The 22,373-nt window shown below is 41.0% G+C and overlaps 1 protein-coding gene across 2 annotated transcripts; it reads right to left on the bottom strand.

The window, feature by feature from the left end:
- Window positions 1–429: 429 nt before the first annotated feature.
- On the bottom strand, window positions 430–22,373 carry irs1 (insulin receptor substrate 1). Of its 2 annotated transcripts, XM_079609331.1 has the most exons (3): window positions 18,456–22,373; window positions 14,072–14,134; window positions 430–2,882 (listed from the first exon to the last, which is right to left on the bottom strand). In XM_079609331.1, exons 1-3 carry the CDS (start codon window positions 21,748–21,750, stop codon window positions 2,878–2,880), a joined length of 3,363 nt encoding a protein of 1,120 aa, XP_079465457.1. In that variant the 5' UTR covers window positions 21,751–22,373; the 3' UTR covers window positions 430–2,877. The 2 variants fall into 2 exon arrangements, with proteins under 2 accessions (XP_079465457.1, XP_079465458.1); XM_079609332.1 differs by lacking the exon at window positions 14,072–14,134.

Genomic DNA, 22,373 nt, shown 5'->3' with positions numbered 1-22,373 from the left:
CTCTGTAAACACTGCTGGGTCATCTGACCAATCGCAGATTAGCGTCGCGCAAAGGAGGGGTTTGGAAAAATGAGTCGTTGAACGAATCATTTGGGAGTCGGTGAGTAAAAATAAATGCATATTATACGACAACAAAAGTGTTTTTTGTCATTGCATGCACGTAAAACTGTTGTTGGGGACTCCCTAAACAACATTAGGAACATTTTAAATGTCATAATAGGTGCCCTTTAAAATAACTCGAACACAAAAAATGTATAAAAATAATAAGGCACTGTATCATGAATCTGATTATGGAAGGGGTTGCAGGCACTCCACTGCATGCTGTTTTTTTAACATCAGCCTTATTCGCAGTATAGCCTCTCGACGTGTATGTCATCAGGGAGACACAAAGCTGAAAAGACAGTCATAAAGAGCACAGGAAACAAGAAGTTCAGAAAAGATAAGCGCTTCTACTTTATTACACGTCAAGGTTCCAGAAGATACCATTCTTCTAAATAGGGGGGGAAGGAGGGGTATACACAGCCCTCTCCTTACTGCCGCTCATTTCATTCATTTAAAACAAACATCTGTTTACATGTGCATTCATCTGTACATACACTCATACTGTTTACATGTTTCAATTCATTCATTAAAGGTGACCAATCATCTGCTTGCCTTGAGCATCCATAAGACCAAACATCCCTGGTCAGTCTAATATCCACCAAGCATCGCTTTTCTTTTATACAATTCATTATTTACAAAGAAGAACAAGTTTGTTTGAGATGTCGAAGGTTTGGCCACATAATGGGGGGGAAGAGTGAAGCCCCACACCCTGTATCGCAACACAACCGCAGGGTGCTAAATCGACAACTGCAACCTATCGAATGACAGGCAACCTTTAGAACGGCCTATCAGATTACAGGAACATCACTGTCACAGCCAATCAGAGCTCAGGGAACTGTGTAACAAGTGTAACAGGTTCCCAAAAGTGATTCAATTCGGAGTTGGTGGGGGGGTAAGGGGAGAGTCCCTGATGTGCGTGTTACATTAAGCATCTTTTAAAAAAATTAAGAAAACTATAGAACCGTACCATTCTCTCAAAAACATCGGATTATACATTTTTACTATAAAAGCAAATATTCCCAACAAAAAGAAACTTTAAAACAGTAGACACATTTTTAAAACGCGTGTCGAGATTCTTAAGGAAAACAAAAATGATAATGAAACACCAACCATGAAATGTTAAATACTTTCACTCTTAAAAGAGAACCAAGAACAACATTTCTATATATTCAATAATTTACAGATTGTTCATTGTTTGTTTAATTTCAGCAGCAAACATGACAGACATTTTGAGTTTTTTTCTTTGTTAAACCTGCTTGCCGTGACTTTACCATCGCCACAGCATATTATTTATCAGCAAAAATAAACCATACGAAATAAAAGATTCAACTGTAATGAAATAAAACAGCCTAAAAAAAAGACTGGCTTCCAAGGCTTAACAGCAGGATGCTTAAAAAAAAAAAAAAAAAAAAAAACTGCTGCCTGTAAAAAACACTTGCAATTAAAGGATTAGATGTTTACGGAAACTTTACGACACATTCTTGTGCAAGTTTTTGTTCAGTTTGACCAACTATCGTGATACAATTTGATCAGAAACATTAGTTACAGCATGAACAAGCTGTTTATCTAGCCCAACCAGGGCTGTAAGGCCTCATTCACTTGTGATGCTAGCGTCATATTTAAAAATGTTCGCACGACATCTTTCACAAAATCTCAACTGAATTGTCAGTTGCCAAATCAGGTAGTAATGGAAAAATCAATCTACGGTAACCAAACCCGTGTATAAAAATATATATATAAATAGTACCAAAATGACTTTTTTGGGTGGAATTTTGTTTGGAAGCCAACATATACTCTATATGAGATATTCTCTAATTAAATTAGCATGAAAAAAAAAAAGATTTAAAATTGTTTTAGAAAAAAAAAAGGAAAAGAATAGTACCAACACTTTTTAGGGTTGAGTTTTGTTTCGAAGCTAATATATATTCTATATAAGACACTCTAACTGATAAAAAATGGGGTGGAGTTCTGTTTGGAGGCCAGTATAAACTCCAGATAAGTTACATGCTTATTATTACAATTAAACAGGATGTAATGTGAGCAGGTATGAAATGCAACCAGGGTTTGACAGACATCACAGTGTGTGTTTGGCAGCATGAGGTCAGTCATGGCTCACAGTGCTGAAACACAGTGTGTGTGTAAACTCTTTCGTAAAGTCCTGAGGTCAAGTCTGGCTGTTTGAGGTCGTCCGTACTGGGTGTATAAAAGTGTCTAATTGAGAGCTGGATTGCAACGTGTAATCTCATCTGTAATGGAAATGTCTGGCAGTACTGAAGGAAACGGGTACGATCAACACTGTTGCAAACCCAACACAATGCGGCTGCTTTGTAAAGCATCCCTGTACCAAAAACATGTGTACCATCATTTACAGACATATTATTAATGTAACATTGTTTTAGAGACTACTAGCACTACTACTGAAGTAGCGTTGCCCTTCACCCCAAAAGGTGCCGTTTTACCATGTTTGATCATGGTAGAAATCGATTTGTACCGAGTATGTAACAGTTGAACGGTAACGTCTGGTAATGTCAAAAAAGGTGCGCACAGTGAAAGTCCGGTTCTGGGAGATTTATGGTAAGTGGAATCCAGCATTTGTGAGGTCCGCACACGTGATGTTATGAGATCTGTTTTGTCCATATTGTTTTGGGTGATAATGTGGTCCTGGAAAATGAGGTTAGTGAGTTTATTGAGGTCCAGTTTTCTGAGGTCCAGCTTGTGGTGAGCGGGGAGAGATTTTGACTCTCGGTGCTTGAAGAAGCGGCGGCTTTCTACTCTTCATTCTGGTGGGGGGAAAAAAGGAGAAATGAACATTAACTAGATGATCAAACAGCCACGGACAACACAAAACCAAACCTAAGAGCACTATTTACAGTAGAAACACAGTTGATCTGCTTTTTTTCGGAACACATTTGACAGTAGCGCCTTCTCGTTCACAAAAACAAGCAAATCCTCCTTTTCTTCGTTTATTTCAAAACACTCTTTCTTGGATCCTTCCTTCGGCCTGAGGAGTAACTGACCTTGCCAACGGTTGATAAACAAGCATCATTGTTTCCCTGGAAACGTTCAACACAGATTTGAACAGCCAGAGAGGAGCCAAAAGCTTTATGACATCATCGCTCGGCAGAGAGAGAGAGAGAGCGAGAGAGGAGAGAGAGAGTAGAGAGAGAAAGAGAGAGAGAGAGATGCTGCAGACAATTCACTCTCTTTCTGTTTCTCTCCCTTTATCCATTCAACAAGCGTATGTGAGCCTCATCCGAAAGTGGCGTTCCCAACTCTCCACTCCTGCCCTGTTCAATCGCACTGTTCTATCTAATCCACTCAGACACACACAAACAACTACAAGCTGTTTTTATTATATAACACTCTCACTGACTGTGATTAAAAGATCAGAATGTAGACACACACACACACACACACACCCGTTCACGATCACTTCTGAAAAAAATGGTGACGGCATTAAGACGTCACTCATATGTGCCGTAATGCTGAGCTTATGATTGGTCATGATTTCAGATACAGGGTTTAAAGTCAACATGCAAAGGCACGCTATTGTGTTTCTATAATGTGATGTGAAACTGGATATCTGAGAAAAAAAAAAAAAGATGACATTTACTCGATACAGGTTTAAAACAACATGAGGATATTTATGTCACAGGCAAAACACATCACAGGCAAAATCCAGCCACTCCTACAGGAATCTGCATAACTGGCAGTTCTGATGCAGATTTCGCTTGTTTTCAAGCTTGTGTCCAGCAGCTTCGCCATCGTTTTTGTCTGTGAAATTTCACTGAAATGAGTGACTGCATGTTAACACAGAGTTTTTTGAATAATTAAATCGTTCGCTTTTTACCACGCAATTACAATGAATGGGGACTATGTAAAAACAGCATACAAGTATCAAAAAAGTAGTCCATACAACTTGTGTGCTACATTTCTTAAGTCTTCTACAGCCATATGATAGCTTTGAGTTGGGAACAGACCAAGACAGTGATTGAATGATTCGGTTGACAAATTGAATTCTTCTCATTGAACCAAATTCTCAGTTGGTTATTGAATTCCAGTTTTTGTGAACTGAATCAACCGATTCATTCAAACGATCAACTCAAAAAGAAATATTTGTTCATGAAGCACAAGTTGTAAGGACTACTTTGATGAGACTTTGCATCTTCAAATGCTATGGCCCCTGATCTTTGCAACTGCACAAAAAAATGGAAAAGAACGATCAGTAAATTCCTTATGATCACTCACTCACTCACTCACTCACTCACTCACTCACAAGCATCCTCACTCACTCACTCACTCACTCACTCACTCACTCACTCACTCACTCACTCACTCACTCACTCACTCACTCACTCACTCACTCACTCAAAAAATAAAGTTTTAGTCTCATAACATCAGTTAATGAAAACGCCGTCATATTGCAATTATTTTTTTATCGACATTTAGAAAATTTTATTTTGTCTGCATTTTAAAACCTTTTGCGTAAATCCGTAATGGAAAGCAGGCTAGAGAAGTACATTTGGAACAACATGAGGGTAAATGATGACAGATTTTTAATGTCGATGTACTATCTCTTTAAGAAATTAAATAAGGTCAATTGTGACGTTCACTTTTACTAAGTTTGCAAGTGTTTGTATCCGTGTACGTATTCCTTTGCAAACCGCTGCCCTCTTTCCATCCAGCTGACATTATTCTGACACAGCTCTGCCCTGGAATACACAACCACTCCTGTATCGGAGTGAGCTTATTTGTTTAGACTGGTCTGATTTTGTTCCCAGACCTTTTACCTGAAGCTGTTGTTGCTTGGGACACGGTCGTCATGATGTCATACATGAAAGAGCACTATCCATTACGCCATGGAGCGACTGACCTAATTTGCCATTTACATTCAAAACAAATACAGATTCATCACTTAACCTCTAAAACCAATTGTGATCCTTTTCCATTACTTACTTCAACTGTACACAGAAGGCATGACACTAGGCCCGGTGAAGGAGCTCACAGTTATGATTAGGCCCCAGTTTAAATCTATGGGAAGGACCAGGCTTGAGCTCACAGCTGAAGAGGCAGTGGCTTGAGACAAACCTCAGCTATAAATACAGCTGCGCAGCAGTGGAGCAGAGAGCCGCGGGTCTAATAGTGCAACGCTGAGAACATGAAAGCCCCCTCACATCTCCGCAGCAAACCCGACGTCAAGCGCTTTTATAGTGCGGACATTTTTAGGGCCTCTTTCCTCTTTACTTAGAAAACCAGAGAGATGGAGAAAATTGCAGAGGGTGAAATTATAAGCTGCCGGACTGTGCAAACACGTAGCGTGGGAAAAAAAGAACAAAAAAGAAAAGAAAAGGAGAAGAAGAGAGGGACTGCCACTCAAAAATGCCGCTCCCGGAAATCACAGCATCCCGGAATGAGGGGAAGGAGGTACTGGTGGTGTTCTGCATTTCCAGAAATCGGATTCGAGATTTATATTCCTGGAATTATTGCACTACAACATGCATACATATCAATTATACAACTGATGCATTCTTTATTAGTGCTGAAAAGTACAATTTAAAATACACTACATACTGTTCAAAGGTTTGGGGTCAGGAAAGGAATTATCCTCTTATTCTGCAAGGACTCATTCAATGGACAGTAAAGAAGACTTAATATTACAACAGATTTCTATTTCAAATAAATGCTATTCTATTAAATCAAAGAATCCTTGAGAAAAAAATCCGTATCAGTTTCCACAGAAATATTAAGCATCGCACCTTTTCATCATTGAGCAATTGAGCTTATTAGAATAATTCCTGAAGGATCATGTGACAATGAAGAAAAAAGATTTCAATGTGGCTCAAAAGAAGAGCTCAAAGGCCGACATCATGCCAATTAAATATTTCAGAATAATAGATTGATAATAGATATTTTCAGAAGTAATAGAATTTGTGGATACTATAGAAATTGACAGTGTACGATTATTAAAGTACCTCTGCAGGCCTGGAAAATACCTTTTAAAAATTGAAAGTAAAGTTTGTAATTTCTAATTTCATGAATGGCAGAAAACACAATGTCCAGCCCAACTGGGCGACTAAAACAAACTGCAATAACATTTGGATCTCACACTTCACCTTCATCATCTCATATACTTCATCCATACACCCTGTGGGACTATCCTGGTCTCCTTACAATATTGAGTGTAATCGACAGCTTGATTTTCCCAAAGAGTACGTGTGCCTCTTCTATCCTTACATGCATAAACATATTACATGCATGTGTTAAAATAAGCACATGTAATGGAAGCCAGCATTACGGCGTACTGTAACGTCACACACACTCAGTCAGTACAGTTATCTGCACACTCATACAGCGTCTGCAGAGGTGGGATTTGGAGCTTTACTCTGCAGAGAGCCTTATAAGGCCGCAAGTGAGGGGTGGTGCTCATCTACCATCAGCTCAATGAACTAACGTCATTCAGCCATGCAACACACACACACACACGCGCACAGGCATGCTGTGCCAGGACCCGGGAGAGTGGGGACATTTTTAGCCCACTGAAACTTCCACACACATCCATCCCCACGCGCTGCGAGGGATATGGTTACAGATGTGTGCCGCAGTGTGTGCTGACTGACGTCAGTACACAGGTCGTATTCACTGAGAGAGAACATTCAGCGCTGATGCCAACACACACACACACACACACACTAGACTTCTGAAGTGAGATACGCTTACTTAACACAATCAAACTTACACTCGTACAGTCACACAACAAGGGATGTGCATGAGCATCAACTAGTTGACGAAATGATAATGCTGCTGGCTAGTCGACGTTGAAAATACAAGTAAATGAAATCTTTTGTGCACATTTATGTTTTGGTTAATATTTTTACAAAAGCTGCATTCAAATTAGTGTCATGTTAATATTATAGTTTAAATTAACTTGTTTCTGGATCGGAAGATCAAATCAGTTAATTTTACTGAAGACTTTAAATGTGCTTGTTTTCTCCATGTCTATCGCAGCTCAGAGAAACTTGCTTATATTTGAGAAATTCTGTTTATAATAGGCTATTGAGTTTGTAACTATTGGTCCTGCACTGCCTATTGATTCAGTTGCTTTTTAATAAATTTGTCTATATTAGTTAATGTTGATTAACTGAATGCTTAAGTTTAATGTACTATGATCATAATGCAAGGCAGGCACATTGCATATATTTTTCACCGCTTACATTGGGGTTTGATTCATTGATTAACAAATTCTAACAAATTGCTTTTTTGACTTTCCTCTGGGGGTTAGACTAGTCGATTACAAAATTTCCATTTAAAATGCCCCTATTATGCTGTTTTAAAGGTTCCTAATTTTATTTTGGAGGTCTCCAACAAGCATCCAAGATCAGAAAACACTTACACTTGATCTTGAAACAATCACCACATTTCTCTAAGAGTCTGAAAACAGTTTATTTGAAGATTCAGTCTCTCTAAACCCTTCCTTTCCGAGAGCCTACTCTGCTCTCATTGGTCAGGCGGCCCTGTTGTGATTGGTCTATCGCTTACTGATTAACATATCTGAATTTCAGCTCCGCTTAAAAACAGCGTTTTTTCTGCATGTCGGCAACACTAACCAAACTCTTCCAGTCTCAGAGACAACTACAGTGTTCGAGGGCGGGTCAACGTAGACGTTGTTCGCAGGGCAGCCAATGAAGACAATGGGTTGGCATTATGCAAATGTTTTACATTGTGACTTAAGTAACAAAAAGTGAGGCTGGAATTGCTGAAAACTCGTTTCGCCAATGAAGAACATGCAAATTATGCAAATTTTTTACATTGCGACGTTTCAGCCGCTCAGAATTGCGTATTTCTTTTGGGAGACAATAACTTTATTTGTCATGCACTTTGCTCTTTAAAACATTGCAGACCTTTTACATTCACAAACAGCTATATCACACACTGCATGAAAGGTAACATCTGAAAAAGTATAATAGAGGCAATTTAAACACTAATGAAATCAGTCTTGGCGCACATCCCTAAACAAAACGATGACTAGGAACTTCCTGACTACCTCACGATCGGAGAACTTTGCGTTCTCACAGCACTGGGGGAGAAACCACACACACGGCCACATCAGAGGTTTCCACAACACACCCCGAAATAACACACCAATGCAGAATTCAGCCACAGTTGAACGAAAAAACGGATAAAATGTTAAATAAATCAAAGGTTCAAAACATCCCGATACAGAATGAGGATGAAATGTTGGTGTTTGTGACAAGCGAACACAATGGTGCGGCCCGTTTTGGGGGCCAGAGAAAAACAAAGCGGCTGTATCAGCTCTGTGTGTGTGATGTGGAAGAGACAGCGTGTGCCAAATACCATTCCCTTTAGCAAAGGAAAAACTTCCATCTCCCACACACACACCAGATGTTTTGCCTACTTCAGCAAGTTGAGACACACACACACACTCGGTTTCCCCTCCCCTCGCCGCTGCACTCATCCTAGGAGCTGTAAACTGCAAGACTCAAAGCAGATTTTCCCTCAGCCCAAGATGGCCGTCGGCCGCTGGCCTCTTTTGATACAGACGTGAGGAGGAAGAAGCTGCTGCTCTTCGTCGTCTCTGACTCCTCGCATTCCTCCGGACGTGAGAAACGGCGGATCTTCAAAGAACTTATCAGGGGAGGCTTATGGAGACCTACTTCACACAGCTCACAAAGGCTCTCTCATGTTCGCTCACACTTTGAAAGCGGTTACATGTCTTGATAGAAAGGGAGAGAAATGATATGACTTATGACCTTCACAAAAATACCATGGGAAATTAAAGATTTTCTGGACATGGTATCCAAGGTACTTCACAGACACTTTATTTATTACCATGTTACCACCATGTCCGAAAAACATGAAAATAATATATTACTTGCACCCTGATGGATCATATAAATACAATGGTATTACAATACAGTAATTGTCGACTAGTCTCGCACATACCTAATGCTAATACACTCTTAAAAGTGATCAGTTGACAGTGAGGAAAGCCGTTGCCTTCACATTTTTAAGTAAATAAACGAATTGAAGAAATTAAGTTATGTGGAGTTCACATATACTTCCATAGATAAATATGGAAGTATCATGGTACTAGAATATTGAAAACCACATGGAAAGCAAATGATGAGGGAAGACTTGGTTAATTTAAAGTTTATTTTTGGTGAAGACAGATATAGAAGTCTCATGATAGACAGCGACAGAATAAAAAGACCAAAATGTACAAGAGGTGTGAACTTCACCTGACAAGAGTTTGACTCTCAATGTCGAAACTCAGTGTCCCTGATAAGCAAGAGCAGCATGACTCACTTACACATGATGTACCTTCAAACAAAAGGCATCTGACAACAAAGAGCTGGAGCTCGCAACGCTAACTATTACACAGAAGAAGGGGGTGAAAAAAAGAGAGAAAGAAGCAAATAAAAGGCGGCTTGCTTGAGGCGCAGGCATGCCTGAGCGGACTCACTGGAGAAACTTTCCACTGACGCTCTGACCTCAGCGACAAGGGCGCACACACACACACACACACACACACACACACACACACACACACACACACACACAGAAAGACTGCACAACAAATCCAAAACTGTCAAAGGCGACCTGTAAGCGTTCACACAGTGCGTAAGCCTCTCTGTGAAACATGTCCCAGAACGGCTTTCGGCTCCGCGCCACGGCCGTATTTACCGCCAGTAATGCAAACACAAACAAAAACAAATGTCAGTCCGTGACTTTGCCACAGCTTCATTTGGATGGCGTCTACTATGTTGTTGTGGGGAGAACTGTGAGGAGAATGATTTACCGCCATCCTCTAAAAGCAAATATAACATCGTAAAGAAGAATTCAGAGTCGTAAATATCGCACATCACCTAAAACAACGCTCTCACTCACACACACACTGACGTCTTTCCCTGTCATATCTTTATGAACTCTCTGTTCTTGCATTGGCCTTGCCCCAACCCTGACCAGAGAGAGAGAGAAATAAAAAGAGGGAGAGAAGGAGTGTGTGTGGCTGGGGTGAAGTAAGGACATGAAGCTGATGGATCCAACTGGGCCATGAGGAACTCGTCCAGACCAACTGAGCTGGGAGGAGTGGAAGAACAGTACCACTTCTCTCACACACACACACACACACACACACACACACGGTTGTCATGACACCATTATGTCCGTAGTCAATACAACATAAACAATACGCTATAAACAACAATAAGCATCCATTTATTTTATTTTAGTACCATATAAAGTTTTTTAATGCATTATTATTTCCTTAATATGACATTTAGATCACATTTGCAGTTCATCTTACACTCACTAAATCTTTTAAAACACTAATAATTTGATAACACTTTTGGAATCTTTAGCAAATCTATCCATCCATCCATCCATCCATCCATCCATCCATCCATCTATAATATAAATCTTTTTTAACAATATACACTACTGTTTAGGGTCAGTAGTTTTTTCTTTCTTAAAAATAAGAAAGAAATTAATACTTGTATTCAGCAATTGATAAAAAGTGAAAGTAACGATTTATATTGTTAAAAAAAGATTACCATATATAAATGTGATTCTCTTTTAACCTTTTATTACCAATATATATATATATGGAAATATTGTGTACAATTGTCTTAACGGTTACTTACGGTTTTACCTTTGAGCGGTGGTGTAAGTAAATATCAGTATTGGCAGAACTTTAATACTGGTGCGCCGCACCCCAGTTTTATTTTAGGATTTAAGTGTTGATACCATTCCCAACCTAACACATATACATCTTTACAGCATCTGAGGAATGGGCACATCTAGTGCTGTCAAGGAACAAAGTCTGCTGTATTAAAGCTATTGATAGACTTTTGACTGGTCAGTCCAGGCATTGCGATCTCTTAAAAAACAGACCCCTATGTCCCGTCCAAAAGTCCATACCTTTCCAGCCTGTGGCCGCACTATGGGACACCTACCAGTGCCCGACAATGCAAAACACTCTGCTCTCATTCATCCATCCGTCTGGTTCAAATGCCTGTCAAGCAGTGGTGGAATAGCAGCACGGATCAATCCCTACAAACCCATGGCTCACGTCCACCCATTTGATGCCAAGTCTCATGGTGGGAGCTTGAACACTCTGATACCTGGCCAAGCTCACCACATCCTTCCCTTCCCTTCCGACCCTAACCCTAAATAGTAGCAACACATTAGCAGTGCGAGTACTCTGTGAGAGATTTCTGACAAACTTAGAACTACTTTGAAGAACAAAAGGGGACGTGGGAGTTCATGTGGTTCTATCTTTGGCCAATAAAGCAAAAAGTAATGCTCTGATGTGGAAATGATACAATAACCACAGTATTATTCAACATTAATGATATAAACGAGAAGAGTATTCATTTATGCGAGTAATCACGTCACGGATAGAGCTCATATTTGACTTTATAGCACCAGATAGAAACTGATATTTTTTGTTACTTCCTTCCACTTCAGTTTATCAGCATCACTACAAAGCCAAGCCTTTCTGTTAATCTCTATACGTCTGCACTTCAATATTAATAGGTAGTTGACTCAAAAGTGATAACACTGTCATTATTCTCTCAACCAAATCTTGTTCAACTTTCTTCTGATGAATACAGGAGACATCCGAAAGAACGTCCACTAAGCTCTTTTCTGCACATTGAAATTGGTTTGAGGACAGATGATATCAAGCTGTCAAGCTCCAAAAAAAAGGCACAAATATTGTATTCAAAAATACAATAAAATTATAAAACTATTGTGCATGAATTTCAAGACTTATGAAGTTAAGCGATAGCTTTGTGTGAAGAAACGTTAAGCAGTTTTAAGTAGATTATTTAATGAAAATGTAGTTCTCAAAACTCTTGTTTTTGTAAAGCTAATACCAATATGCAAATGAGAACATGCCATTTAAGAGATGCGACCGAGAGGGTGATATTTTTTTTCTTTTCTTCCCAAAAAACAATTACATGACTTCAAAATACTTGATATATATCTATAAAGCCATATACTGTAACAAGAGAAACTCTTCACTGTTTTTCATTTTATTTAGTCCTTTTTGGAGTTTGACAGCCACAGTCCACTGCTGATGTATGGAAAACAACTGCATAAATATTCTTAATATCTTCATTTGTGTCATAAGTCATACAGTACATGTTTGGAACAGCATGCATTTTCCTTTTTGCTTGAAGTAATTAATTGAAATACATTCTACATACCTGTCAAAAGTTTGGAAATATAAATACCGGTATTTTTAATGTTTTCAAAAGAAGTCTCATGCTCACCAAGGCTGCATTTTTTTAAAGCTACACTGTGTAATTTTATAAGTTGATTCTTAGCAAAAACCACTTTGTTCTTTCAAAATTATATGTGCTCATTAATGTATAATTACGTAAACATAGAATCTGCTATTTATAATACATACCGGGGAGCTGCTCGAATGGCGGAAGCCATGTTGCACCTCCATCTTAAAAATACATTAGCCAAAGAGGGACATACCTGGAAATTCAAGCTTCGCCTTTCACGTTTTTACACTCAGTGGCACCGTGACGAATGCGAGGGGGAGGTTACTCGCGACTGCCGGCAGATTTGAAATAATACGGCCACCGTAGGAATTAAAACGCCCTCGGAATGGGAGGGGCTAGAAAGTAATATTCAGTTGGTAGTCATATACAATTTCACCGCTAGATGGGAGTAATTCCTACATGGTGTAGCTTTAATCAATAATACAGTAAAACAGTATATTGTGAAACATTATTTAAATATAAAGTAACTTTTCTATTTGAATATATTTTAAAATATATAAAATGTATTCCTGTGATGGTAAAGCTGAATTTTCAGCATCATTACTTCAGTGTCACATGATCCTTCAGAAATAATTTTCTAATATACTGATTTGATGCTCAAAAAACATTTCTTACTATTATAAATGTTGAAAACAGTTGTTCTGATTAATATTTTTGTGGAAACCGTGATACATTTTTCAGGATTCTTTGATGAATAAAAAGTTAAATGAACAGCGTTTATTTGCAATTATGCAATTATTAAATTTGTTGAAGCCTTTATAAAATAGGGAAGACATTCATAAAATGTTACAAAAGCTTTGTCACTTTTGATCAATTCTTGATGAATTAAAATGTAAAAGTATTAATTTATCACTCTCTTTTTCGAAATGTTACCACAAATGTTTAAATTGTATCACAGTTTCCACAAATATTCTAAGCAGCAAAAAAGTTCTCTTACAGTTTTTTTATTATAAACATTGATGATAATAATAAGAAATATTTTTTTGTAGCAAACCATCATATTCGAATGATTTATGAAGGATCGTGTGACACTCAAGACTGGCGTAATGATGCTGAAAATTCAGATTAAAAAAGAAAACAATTCTAACTCTTTTTTGTTTTTATTAAATAAATGCAGCCATGGTGAGCATAAGATACCCTTGCAAAAACATAAAAAATGGTAATGTTTCCAAACTTTGGACAGGTACCGTACTATATAGATGATATATCTACATGTATATAACTACATCTATGTAGTAGATAAGATGCAAGACAAAAACACTATGAAACTGGAACACTTCAAATACTACAGATAAAGAACAGGAATCCTTGCACATTCTTCCACATTACTTGGATATGTGTCATTTCTGGTGGCATATGCAAATGTTTGACCTTTATACTAAAAACACAATTTGTATGAATGCACATTAGAGTAGTTTAAATTGTTCTGAGGGCTGAAAGGAATAGGTTATCCCAATTAAGCAAACATTTTACTAGCTGCCTTAAACACTTAAAAGGAAAAACAAATCCTATGTGCTGTATGGATATAGATGGGTCATTCTGCATGAAACACTGATTGGAGAATTTCTGGCTCCTCTTACACACGGCCTTGATCAGTTAATCTCTTAAACCCTCCTTATTTCCCTCTCCTTCTACTGTGTGCCCCTTCCTACCTCTCGCTTTACTTCCTCTCCATCCCTCCATATCTCTGCCTGGGTCGACTTTAACAAGCGGCTCTGTAAAACAGGCACAAAAGCTGCTGTTACATTCCAACCCTGGAGCCACACACACACACACACACACCTCTCATTTCCCCCGTTCACACGCATTCCAAGGATCTCATCAAAGAACAAAGCACTAGACCTGCCAACCTCATCCCACTACCGATGACCTTGACAGTGATCTCTAGTTCAGCCATTTTTATGAACCTGCTTCCTGCCTGATCTATCGTTGCTCATGCTTCAAAGAGATTTTCATAGAATTTGTCATTTAAATAAATACTCAATTAATAGTTAACATTAACAATGCACTATTACTATTGCTCATACTTAGGGGTTAGGACATTTTTGTACATAATGTGCTGCATAACTTTATACCACAAACATGAACAATGACAGATCAAAATGTTTAATTTATTGAGGGAAGATGTGCAATTACGGTACTTTTATATGCATTCAGAATTAGGATTTTAGTGGAGGATAAAGCATGAAAATATAATTTCCATTCTTCAGAAAATAGTAAAATAATAGGTCTAATAATTTTCTGAAGAATTGAATTGAAATAAATAAAATATGTTACATATTAAAGAAATTGGAATATTGGCATATTTCCTTAAAACCTTTTTTTCCCCAGACTGCTACATATGAATGCATTTATGATAGAGGGAATCTCGCACACAGAGAGGAGTATCTGAGAATGTTGTGTTCTTACACAACTGTTGTTACAAAATTCTTTATAATATACCAAAATTAGAGAAGCACCGATTTATCGGCTGGTGACCGGAATTGGCCGATGATCGGCCGGTCAGTCTGACATATGCCGATTTTATGCCGGTCAAATGCACTCGGGCGCCGCATGATTAACCTTTTGAGCGGTACGGTCCCATATATGGGATTTTTATTTCTGTGCCCCTGAGAGTACGGTGCCACATTTGGGATTTAGAATGTTCAGTGACGTCGTCGCATCACTGCCAGATTCAAACTGTGCTTTCGCGCGTTGGCTGGCGCTGAGCCAGAGTCGGACGCGCGCTGTCATAATCACTCACAACTATGCAGTGTTTTCAACTACATAGTGTTTATTTTAGGTTTCAGACATTTAAATACACATAAGCACGAGTAAACCAATACACTTGGAGTTTGTAAAATACACACTGATGTCAGCAATAACAATCTATTCAAATATAATTAGCCGACGTTTGTTATTCATATCAGACAAACATAGTGTAAGTAACGTTAACTATAAAGTTTACTATATTCTTCTCACAGTTCACCGGCCACTTACTTGCATGTATTTCGGGAGAAACTGATGAATTTACGACACGTGCTGTAACCAATGGGCGGCGCCCATCTCACGGTATAGATCAAGATGATTTATTTTTAGGGTTTTTAAACGACCTACACACACTCACTCACACGTATTTGAGAATCGGAATATCAGATAGTTGATGACATGGTAAGCAAGTTTATGAATATTTTGAATAAAAAAGGAAAAAGGAAATAAAAGCGACATCTGTCACACAGTGTTGTGGCTGCGCTGTATCGCGTGACGCGTCGCCATGGAAACATTAAAGGGAACGTTCTAAAATAATGGTCGCCTTGAAAAAAAAACTCACTCTGAGGTCAGTTAGAATATTTTAAACTTACACGTGAAAGGTTTAAAGAAAAGATAGAAAATAAATATTTGTGTGTGCTGTAATGTGGTTAGAAAAAAATTAAATCGTAATCGGCTAAAATCGGTATCGGCAGATCAAACTCAATGAAAAATCGGAATCGGCCTAGAAAATTGTAATCGGTGCATCTCTAATTAAAATAAAGAACAGTTATTATTATTATATCATTTTAAATTGTAATGATATTTTAAACTGCTTTTAAACGCTGCTTTGAATGTATTTTTGATTAAATAAATGCAGCTTTTGTGAAAAACAGACTTTTCAAAAACATAAAAAAAATGTCAGAGACCCCAAACATTTGAAAGGTAATGCATGCTCAGTATAATATAAACTTAAAATGATTAATGGCAACTAAACAATAGCCTAATTTCAACTCAAGCTCCCTGATTTCATCCTGAACGGATGCTTTGGTTCTACCCTGAATACCATGATTTCTCTCTGATCTGATTATGATCCCAGAGCTCCGCCTCTAACCCGTCAGGCTGCTGCACAATGGCATTTCAAATCTCTTAAAGGATGCAAGAAAGGGAGGGAAAACAAAAAGGAAAACGTGTTTGAAACCGAGCAAGAGGGAACGAGAAGGATGAGAGAGAGAGAGAGAGAGAGAGAGAGGACAAGAAGCCACTCCGCAGGGTGACCCCCATCACGGTGGCCTGAGGTGGGCTGGGCTTATAATCGTCTCACTCTCTGACCAAACCCACCAAAGAACTCTGTCACCCCGCCCCACCCCACTACTGCCCAATCCTAATGCGGCTTTCTGAAGCCCCCGACGTCTCAGCTTGTGGCCCCTTAATCCACTGTGACATGGGGAAAAAAGCAGTGCGGCAACAGCGTTACCATAGAGATGGGTGGCATTGGCACTGAGCCACACAGGAGCATGCCATGGGCAGAACATGTGCTGATGAAATTAGGAACTGGAGGTTTAGATGGACAACCTGCCAAACGGGCTGAGCCCAAGACATCAGGGGCTAAAGAGGAGGAGGATTAATACACACCTCTTGATTTGCCCATATCTCAACTCTCCTTTCTCAGAGATGCAAACTCACCAGGGGTAAAAAAGGTTTCTAAGCCCACTTTCACACAGCAGCAGAATACAGTTAATAGTAAGTAATTTATGTATTTGAGTCCTTAATATAGTTTTATAGTATTTACAGGAGTGACAACCTCATTCTATAACCAAACTCACACCTGTACATTTTCAGGACTCACACAACCGCATTCTCGGAAAACTTGCGCAGTGTGAAAGAAACCGGACTGGACAAGAAGTGGTCGGTCACGTCATACAGTGCGAGTGAGCAGCTCTGCGCTGCACAAACGTGTGTCTACTGTGTTTGGCTTTAGAAGAGATACAGTATGAGCTGTGTGACCAGAGATGTGTTCTCCACAGGAGATGCTCCCGTCAGTTCGACGAAATTTCAGTGAAATTCAGTCTATGGTACCGCACTTTTTTTCTTCTGGTTTACCAGTCACGTGGTGTGTGTGTGTGCAAATGTGTATAAGAGGAAAGAGAGAGAGAGAAAAGCAAGAGCAATTTTTATCAGTCAGCATCCAGTATGGTAAACAGTCACAGCACTGTACTAAGTTTAAACAACTAACATTTACTTAATTCCTTTCTCATTTCCACTTCTCAAGTCCTGAGCAGTTGCAGGCAAAAAACATTCGGAGCTCTAGACTAAAATCATTTGGGGCAAATACAGTAAGAAGAGGTGTTTCTATTTCCTGCAGATGATGTTGCATTTATTGCAGCCGTGTTAAAATCATCACAGCTCTCGTCTCCAGAGACACACAGGGGTTTTTACTAAAATACCAAGATAGACACATAGGGCTTCCTAGAGTAAAAATGTAAATTGGTTACACAACACCGAAGCCACTGTGCATTCTCTCAACAACACACACACACACACACACACACACACACGCACACACACACACGCACACACACACACACACGCACACACACACACACACGCACACACACGCACACACACACACGCACACACACACACGCACACACACACACGCACACAAACACACACGGGAAAAAAGAGAAGTAAAGGAAGGCCAAGAGGGTGGAAAACCCTACACTCACTGGAGGGCAAGTAAATAAACTAAAACAACGACGATACAGAGTCAGCCAGGCATGACACACAAACCCTTGGGGCAAAGTGAAGAATGCACAGTAGTGGCAGCTCTGTAGACTTCTCACTGTGCTTGATTCATATCACAGACATGTATAAAGAGTTGACTCGCACACTAAGTAAACTTCCATTCAGGAAAAAGACAACCTATAAGCTGCTTAGTGACTCACAATTGCATATATGTGCTGTTTTTTCCTTTTGTCGCATCAGGAGCAAGTGTAGACATGCTAACCCTTTCTGCCTCCATTCACAAATATGTCTATTTATCAGCCTGAAGAGAGGCCCAGTCATCAGTGGGAGGGAATCTAAACCCCCCTCAGCTCTCTCCTAAGATTTCAGAAAGGGATTTTCCACCAAAGACTCAAACTGCACAGATAAATGGGGGCTGTTTTATAAATAATAACATGATATGCATATTACCTATTAAATACTCTAGACAGGAATGATAGCACAAAGATACTAAGAAATGTATAGCTTACATTTGCCAATTGTAAAGAACACAACATTCTCAGATACAACACTTTTTCTTACCTTCTCTGTGTGCGAGATTCCCTCTGGTGTCATCTGATTTCTGGAAGTTTATCCTGGCGTAGGCACTGAGCTCTTCTATACCTTCCACGGCTCCCAGCTCCACTGGTCGAGACTGGCATGCATTCCAGTCTGGAACATGCTGCTCTCCATTCTGCACTAGATCCAGATCGATGTAGTTCAGGCCGTTCTGGCCATGGTTTGTTAACGTGGGAATTGGGCCTGAAGTGGTTTCCCTTCGCCCGTTGGTTACTGTAGATGCAGGAGGAGTAGTAGAAGCAGCAGAGGCCTCGCCAGGTCGTAACCATACATTCTCGAAGGAGGCGGAGCTGTGGCGTTTTACATCACCTGACTGACAGGTGGCTGATGTGTCAACTGACCCTCTTGTTGTAGTGGAGGCAAAAGTCTCTGAACTGTGTCGCCGTCGACCCTGTGGGTCAGCCCGGATTACTTTAGCCCCCTGGTTCCACCCGGAAGTGGAGTTAACCCGTGTGAATGCACTAAGACCTGACAAAGGGCCGATCAGAGCCTGTCTTCCTGGGGCACCGCTTAACGCGGTCACGCCATGATTAGGTGATACAGAACAAGGAGGGGCATCCGCATCTGGCAAGGCCTCGACCCTCAGCATCATTTGTGTGTTAGGAAAGCTGGTGCAGGATGCTAACTGCATGCTGATGTAGTCACGTTCACATATGCTCTCACAGGGCAGCGGGGGGGAGGATGCAGAGTTTGATGGGGTGATAATGGCATAATCTGAACAGGAAGTGGAAATCTGCATTTCTGGGCACAACTGCCTGGCCTGTGACCCCGGCTGCATGTTCATGTACTCAGATGATGAAAGGTCTGATTGGGCCTCAGCGTCACTTACAGAAAACACAGGTGGGAACAGTGACGCTAGGCTCGCTGAAAACGGCTTGTCATTGAACTCAATGTTGACATACTCTCCAGGACTTTTGGGCTCTGCGGGGAAGGGACTCTCACGTGTTCGTGGGAGAGTACTTGCTTTGATAGCGTCCAATGACAGCCGTGTTGGCCGTGTTAGCCTACTGTTGCCCTCTGACCTTTTGGGTTTGACAGCAGACTGCTGGGAGTTGCCTTGACCACCCAAGCTGTCGCTGCTCGTCGAAGACGAGGAAGATTCTGCGTACGGCAATCGATTAGAGCCCAGTGGTATCCGAAGAGGGCTCTGGTCCTGCTTCCTGTTAGCGTGCTTGAAGGAGCGGGGCAAAGAGAAGTAAGCATACATTGGCCTGGGAGGATCTTCCACAGGGTTAAAAAAGCAGTCTGGAGGTGTACTGGTCGTTGAACAACTAGCCGGGGACATGTTAATGTAGTCTCCACAAGATGACACTTTACCTTCCATGCTCTCTACGGAGAGCTTAGGGTTGATGCCATTGGTCCAGATCTTGCCATAGTTTGTTGTGCCATCTGGAGAGCAGCTGCCACTTGGTGACATCATCATATAACCATTGGAGTCCACATGCGTGTGTTGCCGGGGGTTGATAATTTGCTGTGGTGCAGAAACACTTTTTGGACTCATGGGCATGTAGTCACCACTTTTCACCGTTGGGGTCGCAGGTGCAACGCCTGGCAGCATGGGCATGTAGCCGTCATCTTTGTGATCTGGTCCACTGTGGTCTTTTGCTTGTGACGCGTCTATACCTTCTTCTGGGTATGAATGTGTAGGCATGAATGAGTGCCTGTGCGTTGACGACGATGATGATGCAGTGCGGCTTCGTGGATATGCCGGCATCATTACAGTGTACTCCTCCAGCGATCCGGCAGATGACTGTGAGGGAGTCTTTTGATGGCACGGAGTTGGCGGCGATGCACCAGAAGAATGCGTTCGTTTCCGGAAACATTTTTCCAACTCGGGCTCCTCTAGTCTCGATGGCGTTCCTCTGGATTGGCTTCGCGATTGGCTCCCGGTGCCATGAAGTGAACTGGGCTTGGCCATGCAGATGTAGTTGTTTATCTCCTCCTCCCTAGCAGGCGGAGTGTGGCCAAGCGAGTCCGGAGTCACGCTACGGAAGGAGCTTCTAAAGTCGCAAGGGCTGGATCCGTATTCATCAGAGGAAATGAATCCGCCATCGCTGGGCGATCCAGATATGGAGGCGCTAGAGCGGCGTGGAAAGAGGCAGTCAGACGTGGATCCATGGCCGCTGGTGCTGCTGGAAGACAGGCTGACGGGGCTGATGGCTGAGGGGGAGCACCGCGAGGTGGGCGTGGGGATTGATCTGCTGTGATTGAGTGGAGGGTGAAGTCTGGATCCACCCCTGTGTCGCTGCGATTGAGGGCGGGCTGTGCACGGGCTGCTTGGACTTCCATCCACGGACGCCGGCCTGGACATGGTGCCCTCCCCATCACTGGAGGCTCTCACTCTGAATGAATGGCTGTGTTTGCCGGGTCTAACAGGAGAAGTGGCTGTCACACTCTCCGCCCTAGAGCGCCTGCCTAAGCCAACCTGACTAGGGGGAGGATTATTGTGATGATGCCTCCTGACAGGCACTGAGATGGGGTTTGAGCAGTTGGAAGATGACTGACTTTTGCTGCGGGGTCTGAACTCCTCACTCATGGCTTTCATGGCTTCTAATATAGTTTCATGCATGTTCTGAGCCACAACTGAGTCATCAACTTGCATCCAAAACTCCCCAGGCCCTGTCACGGCAGATCTCCCAACTTCAATGAAAAAGAAATTTTCAGAGTGACCACATCTTCTAATGTTCATCAACTGCAGGACCACTGCGGCCGCATCTGAATTGAGTTTCACAAAACTGATAGTCTTATTAGTGAGGCATAATCTGTAAACGCCAATCAAGTTCTTTATGTGACCCAGACCCTTTGGTTTCAAAATAACTTGCCAAACCTCTTTGAAGGCAGGTCCCGGCGTGGCTTCGCCGTAATTATCCTCTGCAATTCCGTGGCCCGTGGCACTTTCGTGGACTTTACCTCTGTTATGAAGATCAACGAGGGCTTGATACCATGACTCCTGCTCTAACTCACAGTCAGCAGCGATGGCAAAGTACTCATCCTTGGCGTAAAGCGCAACGAGATGTTTGTTTTTAGAATCCGCTCTTTTGTTGATGTTAAAGCAGCTCTCCAGCGGAATGGACCTTTTCGGTGCTCCAGACTTGTGTCTCCACTTCTTCTCGTTTTCATAGTACTCCAGTCGGGACGGTCCGGAGGCACTCGCTGCCCTCAGTACAAAAAACCTTTTGTGCATGCTTTTGGGTTTCCTTAAATAACCCACCTTTTTCACATCTGAAAAACATCCTTGCTCCGTGGTCGGACTTGCCATGGTATAAAAAATAATTTATGGAAAAATTGCAGGATTGAAAGTCAAAGCCTTATGCATGTACTATTCACCAAATGTGAACGCTGAGATATATATTTTTTCCATTGAGTAAAAATAGAAAAATAGCACTCAAAAAGTCACTTTTGTGCGTACCGACAAAAGCTTCAATTATAACAGTTTCTTCAGCAGCATTACATTGTTAAAACTAAGTTTAAATAATACACCAGGCATCCTCAAAGAATATTGCAAGTACCGGGAAGCACCAAGTTTATGATGTACAAAAATACAAAACAGTGAAAATTAGAAAACAGTGTCCTTTTCAGTCCGGAGATCCGAATGCATTATCAAAACAAGCGGAGTCAGCAGCGTACGACGAACCCATTTACCCCGGAGATCAAAGCGCTGTCTGCAAAAATCCCCAAAGTGCAATTAAACAAAGCACGAGCGCAAAGTGTGCATCTGACCGTTATTTACAACGGAAACGTACCGAGTCCGCTTGAACAGCTGCATAAGTTCCTCCAAAAGTCGCTGAGTTTTCTCTTTTGCGAAGCCGTAACAGACCAAAACAAGGCAGCGCTCGTGTGTGTTTGTATGGAGGAGTTGAGACTGGGGGGTTGTTGCAGCCA

The sequence above is a fragment of the Phoxinus phoxinus genome (genome assembly GCF_949152265.1).
Source record: "Phoxinus phoxinus genome assembly, chromosome: 4".
Classification (NCBI taxonomy): Eukaryota; Metazoa; Chordata; class Actinopteri; order Cypriniformes; family Leuciscidae; genus Phoxinus; species Phoxinus phoxinus.
This window is presented reverse-complemented; position numbering and strand designations above follow the sequence as displayed.

Bases quoted from the DNA above. Each gene is read 5' to 3' on its own strand.
- irs1 (XM_079609331.1), bottom strand. From the start codon at position 21,750: ATGGCAAGTCCGACCACGGAGCAAGGATGTTTTTCAGATGTGAAAAAG. The intron at 14,135-18,455 runs GTAAGAAAAAGT...CCTGTTTTACAG, and splicing joins GAATCTCGCACACAGAGAAG to AGCCGCTTGTTAAAGTCGAC.